At 32.6% G+C, this 11,285-nt stretch overlaps 1 protein-coding gene across 2 annotated transcripts; it reads right to left on the minus strand.

Moving 5' to 3' along the window:
• Positions 1-1,381: 1,381 nt before the first annotated feature.
• Positions 1,382-10,639, minus strand: LOC131943345 (proteasome activator complex subunit 3). Of its 2 annotated transcripts, none has more exons than XM_059303414.1 (10): positions 10,458-10,639; positions 5,441-5,473; positions 5,180-5,242; positions 4,829-4,930; positions 4,654-4,717; positions 4,367-4,479; positions 4,214-4,282; positions 3,530-3,652; positions 2,058-2,144; positions 1,382-1,932 (listed from the first exon to the last, which is right to left on the minus strand). In XM_059303414.1, exons 1-10 carry the CDS (start codon positions 10,518-10,520, stop codon positions 1,852-1,854), a joined length of 798 nt encoding a protein of 265 aa, XP_059159397.1. In that variant the 5' UTR covers positions 10,521-10,639; the 3' UTR covers positions 1,382-1,851. The 2 variants fall into 2 exon arrangements, with proteins under 2 accessions (XP_059159397.1, XP_059159398.1); XM_059303415.1 differs by lacking the exon at positions 10,458-10,639 and adding an exon at positions 8,100-8,277.
• Positions 10,640-11,285: the final 646 nt, after the last annotated feature.

Below are 11,285 nucleotides of genomic sequence, written 5' to 3' on the forward strand. Positions count from 1 at the left end.
CATGGAGCTACACACAGGCTACTGTATTAGTCTTTCTATAGACGGGCAGAAAGTTTCTGTAGAGCCGTGTGACAGTCAAAACCCTAGGCAACGCTGGTCATGGCCCAGAAAAAGTGTTCAATTTAATTACACATAAAATCACATTTTAATTCAATAATTAGCTGATTACACTTTAATATACTAAGATCCAAAATAATTGAGAACTAACTGCAGACTCACTATTGGTTAGTTAAATTCATCAGCAGACAAGTATAATAAATTTAACTATTCTTAGCTTCCAGAAAGCTAAAGAAAAGGTGAAATGAGAGGTATATAAAATGTCTCACCTATTTTAAAATGTTTATTTTATGTTTTTCTCTATGTAAATATATAAAAACTGATGTATAAGTCCTAGTATTTGTATAAAGTTTTGTATTTATTTAACCTGATAAATAGGTGGCACTATCAACTACATTTTAACTTTGTCTAAAAATAAAATGTAACCAATATGTAAATTTATGACTTAATGAAGAAATAATTTGAAAAGGATGTGCAATAACATTTTTAATTTGATCCATGTTTAATTATTACATTCAAACATCAAGCACAATTTTATATCATTTGATTTGGTAGAATGTTTATATCATGATTTTACTTATTTGAAACTGACTGTTAATGTTATTTATTTGAGAGTTTTTAATTATTTGTACAAAGTATTCAACTGTTATATTCAACTCTTATAGAACTGTAGAGAAATTACTTTTTAAACTTATACTTGAAGTATTTGATAATTTTTAATTTGAAAAATAATGGATGCAAAATATATTAAACTTAAAAATTTGTATTCCCTTACAAAGTCTAATTGTATTAACTGAGAAGTCATATAGTTAATTTATAAATTCAAAAATTTTGCTTTTCCCATCCTAAAAGTTTACCAATCAGGTAAGTGCTATGAATTTATCTCCAACTAATGCAATAAGCATTTTAATGGTACAAAAACTTGAGTTCCAACTAACAACCTGCTTCACAGTCAAGTTGAAGTTTTACCTAGAACTTGGAATAGCATAAAAAAATATTTTTTAATCATTAAAAATATCCTTCCAGTTAACTGTATTAAATATAAATGCTTTAATTTTTTGTTTTAGAAAAGCTGTTTAACAGTACATAGTCATGAATTGAATTTATAACAATGTTATCCTCTTGTCTACACACCTTTCAATGGATGAAGTCATGTTTCTTTTCAAATGGGTATGAATGTAAATGTGTGTGAGTGTGGATTAAGGACGAATTTATTGAATTAGCAACTACCTGATATTTAATTAACCAGAAGGAACACAACAAATAATTACAATAAATGTTTCACTGAACATGAAAAAAAAATTATTATTGGTAAACAAAATCATTAAATGTTTTAACTTTTTTTATTGACAAGTTTTTGTTAGCTTTCTTCAGTTTAAAACATACCTATACATACATCTGTTCAGTAAACATACACTGTAAATATTTTTTAAACATTTTTAAATGCAAATATAATTTTCAACATTTTAAAATGCCATGTTTAACCTCTAAAACTCAGTACCTTAAAAAAAAAAAAACCTGATTTGAAATGTCTTTTTCAAAAATTTAAATATTTACTAGGACTTGAACCATTTGTGAAAAAAAAATGACCATCAGAACAACTTAACACCCTTTGTGACAAGTTATTTTTGTTAATAAAATGGCTGCAACAAATTTTAGCCATGAAGACATACATTAAACTTCTGGATACCATATTATTACAAAATATAAACTAGAATCCTATGCCATTTTACAACTGAAGTAACAGTATCCATCCGATGAATCAGTTCAAGAAATCAACACAAAAAGATTTAATCAATACATATTCTGGGCATTGGCTGATCTTGGAACCTTGATTTTGTCAATATTCTTCATGATGATATCATGCAGTGATGCCTGAAAATTATTTGCAGGGTACACTTTAGTTGAATTAAATGTTATTAAAATTTAACGTATAAAGTAGAACACATACATCTAAAATTTTAAACAGTAAAATGCTTTAGGTGAATCAATTTACTTACGTAGTGATTTCTCATTTCGAGAATAGCATTTTGCAGATTGAGCATTTGCCTTTCATCAAACTCTTTAATGGATTGTCTGTAATCCTCCTATTAACAAAAGTGTAAATGACTGTGTAAGGTTGTACATTAACTAACAGCATAAGAATGTTTTAAAATGGGCATAAAAATAAGAAAACAAAAAAATCTTAAAATAAAACACAATGTGAGGGTATAAATGGAACAACACTTACAATGTGAGGGTATAAATGGAATAACACTTACAATGTGAGGGTATAAATGGTCAACACTTACAATGTGAGGGTATAAATGGAACAACACTTACAATGTGAGGGTATAAATGGAATAACACTTACAATGTGAGGGTATAAATGGTCAACACTTACAATGTGAGGGTATAAATGGAACAACACTTACAATGTGAGGGTATAAATGGAATAACACTTACAATGTGAGGGTATAAATGGTCAACACTTACAATGTGAGGGTATAAATGGAACAACACTTACAATGTGAGGGTATAAATGGAATAACACTTACAATGTGAGGGTATAAATGGAATAACACAATGTGAGGGTATAAATGGTCAACACTTACAATGTGAGGGTATAAATGGAACAACACTTACAATGTGAGGGTATAAATGGAACAACACTTACAATGTGAGGGTATAAATGGAATAACACTTACAATGTGAGGGTATAAATGGAATAACACAATGTGAGGGTATAAATGGTCAACACTTACAATGTGAGGGTATAAATGGAACAACACTTACAATGTGTGGGTATAAATGGAACAACACTTACAATGTGTGGGTATAAATGGAATAACACTTACAATGTGAGGGTATAAATGGAATAACACTTACAATGTGAGGGTATAAATGGAACAACACTTACAATGTGAGGGTATAAATGGAATAACACAATGTGAGGGTATAAATGGAACAACACTTACAATGTGAGGGTATAAATGGAATAACACTTACAATGTGAGGGTATAAATGGAATAACACTTACAATGTGAGGGTATAAATGGAACAACACTTACAATGTGAGGGTATAAATGGAATAACACTTACAATGTGAGGGTATAAATGGAATAACACAATGTGAGGGTATAAATGGAACAACACTTACAATGTGAGGGTATAAATGGAACAACACTTACAATGTGAGGGTATAAATGGAATAACACTTACAATGTGAGGGTATAAATGGAATAACACAATGTGAGGGTATAAATGGAATAACACTTACAATGTGAGGGTATAAATGGAATAACACAATGTGAGGGTATAAATGGAACAACACTTACAATGTGTGGGTATAAATGGAATAACACTTACAATGTGTGGGTATAAATGGAACAACGCTTACAATGTGTGGGTATAAATGGAACAACACTTACAATGTGAGGGTATAAATAATATAACACTTACAATGTGAGGGTACAAAGGGAACAACACTTACAATGTGTGGGTATTTTGCTATTTTTGAGATGATGCGTGCTCTCTGGAGATAATATCTGGATATCTGATCGAGGTAACTGGCAGCCTCACTTTCAACTTGTCTTGCCTCAGCCACCACGTCCTCCTGTCAGCGGTGGGAAAACAAAGCATTTTGTTTACACTCAGCAGTAGGAAAATAAAGCATTTTGTTTACACTCAGCAGTAGAAAAATAAAGCATTTTGTTTACACTCAGCAGTAGAAAAATAAAGCATTTTGTTTACACTCAGCAGTAGAAAAATAAAGCATTTTGTTTACACTCAGCAGTAGAAAAACAAAGCATTTTGTTTACACTCAGCAGTAGAAAAATAAAGCATTTTGTTTACACTCAGCAGTAGAAAAATAAAGCATTTTGTTTACACTCAGCAGTAGAAAAACAAAGCATTTTGTTTACACTCAGCAGTAGAAAAATAAAGCATTTTGTTTACACTCAGCAGTAGAAAAATAAAGCATTTTGTTTACACTGAGCGGTGGGAAAACAAAGTATTTTGTTTACAATGTCATCCATGAGTGTGAATAACATGATCATTGCTTGTTTTGAAGTCTAGTATAATCTTGACTAATCCATCAGTGAGAAGCAAAAACTTTGTTCTACAAGTACAGAAAAATTATTAGTAAACACTTATTTATGAGGTAGCTTTAACAAACCTGTATTGAGACTCCAAAATTATTCCCATCTTCTATCTTTGGAATTAAGAAGTTAATCCACATTCTGACCTAAATTAAAAAAAATGTATTTTAATACACGCAATTTTAAAAAGTAAGGTGATACTGGATAGTTTTTTAAAAAATACTAATAACCATGTTCGCATGTTCCATAAGGCCTCGCATCAACGGCTTAGCCTTTTCACAATAGCTGTGGACAAACTTGTTGTAAGGGATTGATCCACCAGGAAACACTAGCACACGTGTACCTGTGGAAATAGACATTATAATAACAGTAAAATAGTTGATTGACAGTCTAAATTAAAAGTTGATAAGATATATAATTGAAAAGTACTATTATTTTATTATTACAGTTATATTTTAAAATATGAATTCATAAAGTATGGTTTGCCAATATAAATCTAGTGGTGTTTTCTTTTTACCCAAAACATTTGGACTGTGGTTGTTTGTAGCATCATCCTCCATTTTTCTCTTTTTAGCTCCAGGCTTTGAAATAAAATATAAACAGTCAAAAACAGCTTGTAATCGTTTTATACCTAAAGAAGGAAACAATATTTAAATAGCGTAAGTAAATAAAAATTGTCTACATGTGAATACCTCGCCTGAAGGATCGTTGACATTATTTGTTTCTTCTAGTGGTACAGGGTAGGGGATATCTGCTAGCTGCTCCAAGTCTTTAGGATCCTCTGCTTTCACTTGCTGAATATTATAACACTTGCATTATAAAATAGTATACTTAACTTTTAATAGAAATTTATATGGTCTGTAATCAAACTAAAAGTAATATTATTCAAAATATCCTTTAATCAATTTCAACATAGCTTACCAAAGTAATAATTTTTATCTAGCTTAATGTTTTATCAATTAATTATTAAAATTAATATTATTATAATAAACAAATTTTCAATTGAAATTAAGTTGGCCTACAAAATGTATATTTCAACAAACCTTGAACAAGCTATCAATCTCTAACACTTTTTGAGGAAAAGTTTCCCGTACAAGCTGCTCTGACTGAAAAATATATCGTACATTTTCTATGTAAGATTTTCATAATTGCTTACTACAACTTAAAATTTTGAAAATCAAAAATACGTAATAATTTAATTTTAATTAGGCCTACCAAGTAAAGTTTATGTTTAAGTTTAATAAGATTTAGAATAATTTTTAAAAAAAACAATCAACAACTAATAATTATACAGTTTTTTTTACCTCTTTTTTAAAAGTTTCAATAAATTCAGTAACCTTTGAATGAGACAAAATATAGAATTAGTGACATAATAGAAAAAATGTGGTCAGAGTAGAATATACAATTTAGGTTGTTTTAAATACAAAAGAACAGTAGGCAGAAGTGGACCTAAAAATGTATTGGTATAAGCCTATATATTTATAGTATGTTTTTTTTAAATGAAATCACATTCAGTTGCTAGTGAGTATTTACTGGAGATGGGGATTGCCTAGGTAGTCCTATAGAGACCAACATGTTTTCCAGCTAGATTAGTTTTCTATTAGCCTGTTTATTTCTAACAAAAAAACAATTTAATTTATTAAATTAAAAACTATCTCAAATGGTGTCAACAGTCATTAAAAAATAGAACAACTAGGCCTATAGGTGACATTGCTAATAAATAAACACATCAATTTTGTGATTCAAGGTTAGCAACTAGCCACTAGTAGTGTAGTGTGTTAGTAGCTACTACATAGTTTGTCTACTACTAGCCCATCATCAGTTTGAATAAGCCAAGAATAGGAAGGCTTAGGCCTAACACCAACAATTAGTAATTTGCATGAACCTACATGCTGAATTTTAATTTGTTTCATATCACTGTTCAAATGTTGGACGAATTGGAAGATCTAGTACTAGTCTATCAACCAGTCATTCAAAACTAGACCCCTTATTATTTGATTGAAATGGGTAAATTTGCTTTTTATTTCAATTGTTTTACATGCCATATTGAATGGTACTGAAAAAAAATCAAAAGATTAAGTTTGTAAAACCTTATTAAAAAGCATGCCATCCCCGTGGTGTAATATAAGAATATACGAGAAAGTTTAAGGGAGATCACTCTCACTTTATTTTTTGGTCTGATCTCAATGGACAATACAGAGTTGACAAGAATCTTCTATCATATTGATCGTAATTGATGTTGACATGGAAAAACAAAATTTATATTTTGACTTCAGAGCGGCTGTAAAAATTATTTTTAAAAACTTTAGGCCTAAGCCTAAAAATAATTCAGAAATTTAATATTTTTAGAATCAATGTTATAAAAGTTTTAAATCCAGAGAACTTGAAAATAATTTTTTTAAGTTAAAGGATACCTTTCTATTTATTTTCATCAAGCCTAAGTTATAATCTGATGTTTCACTTTTATAAGACTAACAGTGATTGCCTGTACAGGAATTCTGTGATCAATTTTCTGACAGCCCCACATATTAACCTATAGGTTAGTTTTCAGATCGTTTTATTTTACTAGATAGATCTTAGATCAGGTTGCTGCAAATCTTCTGCAAGTTTTTTTTCTGTCTTTCTTAAAAAAAAAACAATTAGGGCCTACTACACTCAACTTTATTAATAATATTTAGGCCCTAGATTTAATAATTGTTGCTAGGGCCTAATTTTCTGTCAAATAAACTTTAAGTTATAGGCCTAACATTTATTAATTTTATTTCAACTGTCAACTATGGTTTACACTAGTTTACACTTTACAGCAACAAAAATTGCCGAAACTCAACAAACTTTACCAGTCAGATAATTTCCAATGCTATAGGCCCTACCATATCACTATATAAAATTATAAAGTATATCGGTAGTATATTGTGTGATTATCAAGAAGTTTTCTTCTGAGTAAAATGTAGGGACATGGACATGACGCGCGCTTTGCCGCGGGCGAGGAGAGCTGTTCGCCGATACCGTGATTTTGCGCTACGGCGTTTTTTGCGATGGGCAGTTCCAAAAAAAACATTTTTTTCCTACAACCCAAATGATTATTGTCATGGTTTTAATAGATTTACAACTAGAAATGGACATCGTTTTTACTTACAAGTTGTTTTTTTTTCCAATGGATTATTATTTTATGGAGTTTTTCATTGAAAATAAGGTAAGTTTGAGCAAATTTTTCAGATATAGCATTTTATGGCACAGTAATAAGTTTTAAGGCACAAATAGAACAACCATTTTTCTATATGAATATCAAAATTTTTTCGCGACAATCGGACCCAAAAAGGTTTTATTTGGGACCAAGAAAGCATCTCTGATTTCAACAAACCGGATGCTCATAATAATAGTGATTTAAATAATGAAACTAAAACCGGAAGTTAGTAAAAATTGGAATTTCCCAAATATTGTCAATGACGCTAAAGCAAAATATTAGAGCTGATTTTACAATCAGAGCCATCCATCATCTCCTTTTGCTTTTTATTGACTGATTTTCACTTCTATTGATAAACTAAAATGTATGCTAGCCTATCGAATACCAGATGTCTTTGTAAGTCTTTGTTTATGTCGCCATTATTACACAGTGAATGATTTTAAATTATTATAAATTATAGGCCTAATGGGCAATGGGTCTCCTCTCGTATAACTTCATCAGACATCAAGGCTATTCTAAGATTCTTGGTTGGGTCCAATCCATTCTTATCCCTTTTTTCTCCTTTTGGTTTATCTCACTTTCAGTTTCATTTGTTCAGTCAACAGTAACAGTAGTCTATCTAGTGACTAGTCTGTCTAGTCTACACTACAGACTAGTACAGAGTCTTAACTTAAGTCTTAACTCTTAGTCTACAACTACATCACATTTTCCAGATTTCACAACAAAGAGTTGACTTTTATTGAAAGAGACTTTAATTAAAATTTTAACGAGCAGGGTACCTTTTTTGAATCAAGTTTCGAAGACCGCGTAGTCATGTTGAAGATCTAGCAATCTAGATCTAGACTCTATATTTTAAATAGCAATATTTTTACTTTAGTCTGAATAACAGAATCTTTAATTTAGACCTAGCTGTTTCACGTTGATATTGGCTCCACAAGGGACGTCACTGAATGATTTCCGCTTTGTATGGGAAAACTAAATACTAAATACCAATTACTTAGTCATTTGAATAATACAATTTTTGATTCATATGAAATCATGACCACAGATCTATGTTTTAATGTTCCTTTTTAGAAGCACATATTAATTTATCTTTAATTGTCATTAGCATGGCTAAAGTGGATATTCAAACTGTACTCATTATTATGACTTCAAAGTAGGGCTTAGGCCGGCATAGGGTCAAGTAAATCAAATTTGAAAGAAAACCACTATAGATTCTAGATCTAGGCTTATTCGAAACTTTTTTTTTCTGAGACTTAGACCAGTAGCGTAGCGAGGGGGGGGGCGACATATGTCCCCGGGCGCCGACCTTAGGGGGTGCCAAAATGGGTTGGAAAAATAAATTGAAAGGTTGAGGGGGGGGGGTGCAAATCGAACATTTTGTCCCCGGGCGCCGGGAAGGGTTGCTACGCCTCTGACTTAGACTCCAGCGGCCATTATAAGCACCGATAGGGGGGAGGGTGGGGTGGACACAATGACGTAAACATGCAAACTATAGAGAAAACAATGCTTAACCCAGCTGTATTAACAAATGACTATAGATAAACATCATTAGTATTAAAGCTTTTACCGGGGTGGGGGGGGGTGACATCAACTGCTAAATTTAATTTACAGATAAAATTAAGAGGGGGGGTGACAACATGAGGTGGCGCACCGGGTGACACCAAACCTAGCGACGCCACTGATAAGCACTACCAACTTTTAATTATAGCGAGGCTAATTTTGTTTATGCGTATTCTGTTGCAGTAGGTAAAATATTCTTATAATACTTTCATTCAAGCAATAATAACATATAGAAAAAAACGGGCGTTCTAATCGTGACTGAAATTGGTTTTTTTTAATCTGGTACACAGCTAGACTGTGGCCATGTAATTTCCTAGAAAAAATGCGCAAAGGAAAAATGTGCAACGAAAATTGCCCGAAAAGCGCACTCGACTTCGTAACGGAAAGGGGGGGGGGGGAGATAGAAGGTTCTATATCATATTTTCAATATAAATTAAAAAAGTAAATGGCTCCATAGTCTAAGAGACGATTGGATAATTGTACCCTGGAAATCAAGGCGCAATGGCAGAGCAGTGACTTGAGAAGAGCCACGCAGATGTTCCCCATGTATCAGGCACCCTTTCTCCACACAACCAACGCCAAGTTGTATGGGAACAACATATCTGGTTTCTTTTTGCAGCTCCTTGTACATTAGCTGTGTCGCAGCGGGCTGAAATGTGACGTCATTTTAGGGGGCTCTGGCTTTTTGTGACGATGTGTGACAGGAGGGGGGGGGGAGGTAAAATCGTCAAAAAATGCATGACGTCATTTATAGATGACCCCCTGTAGTGTTTTGATCTTTTTTAAAAAAAAACTTGTTGGTATTTCTCCATTTTACCACTGGGGTCGTCCATAAATGACGTCACACTTGTGAAGGGGAGGGTTCGTCATTTTGTGACGGTGTATGAAGAGGGGGAGGGGTTCAAATGGTGTGACGTCACACGCTTGCATTATAAAAAAATTTGCCGTTATTTCGCGTTTTAGAAAACTGTTTTAATAAATTGTAATATGAATTGATTAAAATACTCTATGTTGACAGAGTTCGGAAAGATTTTGTAAAAATATCGTATTTTAAGACAAACCCAAACTGCAATTTTGAAGGGGGTTGTAGGCTGAGGTGTGACGTCATTTTAGTGAGTGGGGGAGGGGGTCTGGCTTTTTGTGACAATGTGTGACGGAGGGCTGGGTGGGCGGTAAAAATCGTCAAAAAAAAAGCATGACGTCATTTATGGATGACCCCATTTCGATTTCTTCATACGTAGACATAAAATTTAGGCTTTGATGGTGAAAAAATGCCCAATGAAAATATTTATCAGTTGTTAGGAGCTCCCTTTTAAAAAATTTCGAGCCTTTTGGAATTTGACAGTACGCCTCAGATAATACGTAGGCCTCAATATTATTATTTTTTCATATTTCTTTAATATTTAATTGCAATGTTATTAGAATGTCGTTGGTATTTTACTTTTTTATTTTTTAAAATAACGGCCAATGCGAAAAAAAGGCCAAGATCTACGTGCCGACTGTTGTTGCCGTTATAAAATAAGGGGTTTTATTATTATAATTTGATCTATTAGATCTATTAATTTTAACTTTACCGTTGTTGGAGATCCAGGCACGGTAAAACTTAGGCCTAAGCGGCTGATTTTCAGCAGAGACATTTTAAAAAAAAAATAGATTTTAGATCAGGTTTAAAATTTAAAGAAATTAGGTTTAAAGCTTTCTTGAACTTATCTATACACAGCAGACACTGATGTCAAATGACACCGATGGAGAGAGGTTTGTTAATTATATACCGTCTGAGGAAGATAATGTGTGTCGAAAGTTCAATTTTCCCAGTAGCACCGGTGCCGAATCGTGCATAATTACACACGCATAATTTTATTTGGATGCGACGCAATGTAATTATAAGATGTAGACTAAAAAAAAAGTATGTATAAAAATACGTTTTAATAACTATTCTTTCTATAATTATGCTCTAAAAAGAAGAAAATAAATGATTTTCTTTAAAACGAAAGAAGGCGCCGTAGTGCTCACAGGATCTACTTGTGTGCGCGGTGCTATATGAGAACGTACTATGTAGGGCAGAGTGTTTGTTGAGGCGAGACCAATAAATAACACCACTTTTCGAAAAGAAAACTATAGTCCAACTATGCTCTTTAAAATCCGAAAATTGGTGGGGGGGGGGGGGGGGGGGGGGAGAGAATGACGTGGAGCTCCTGCTTTCTCACTCCCGTCCCAACTCCACCATTAAACCGTGCATGTACAACCCGTTCATTCCTCAGTGGGAAGTTATAGCGCCTGCCTACATCACAACCCCGGTATTCAAAATTAAAACAATTAGGTCTCTGTATAGAATAACACAATTGATGTCATTAAATCAATTGTTACTTGATCATGCATTGTATACTCAGCTGTCTTTCTTT

Source organism: Physella acuta, unplaced genomic scaffold, assembly GCF_028476545.2.
Source record: "Physella acuta isolate Inbredline_101_S28 unplaced genomic scaffold, ASM2847654v3 ptg000453l, whole genome shotgun sequence".
Taxonomy (NCBI): Eukaryota; Metazoa; Mollusca; class Gastropoda; family Physidae; genus Physella; species Physella acuta.

Excerpts from the sequence above, each read along its gene's own strand:
- LOC131943345 (XM_059303414.1), bottom strand. The coding sequence starts at position 10,520 with ATGTCTCTGCTGAAAATCAGCCGCTTAGGCCTAAGTTTTACCGTGCCT. Across the intron at positions 4,718-4,828 it reads TCAACGATCCTTCAGGCGAG|CCTGGAGCTAAAAAGAGAAA; the intron begins GTATTCACATGT and ends TTTATTTCAAAG. Across the intron at positions 4,283-4,366 it reads TTATGGAACATGCGAACATG|GTCAGAATGTGGATTAACTT; the intron begins GTTATTAGTATT and ends TTTTTAATTTAG.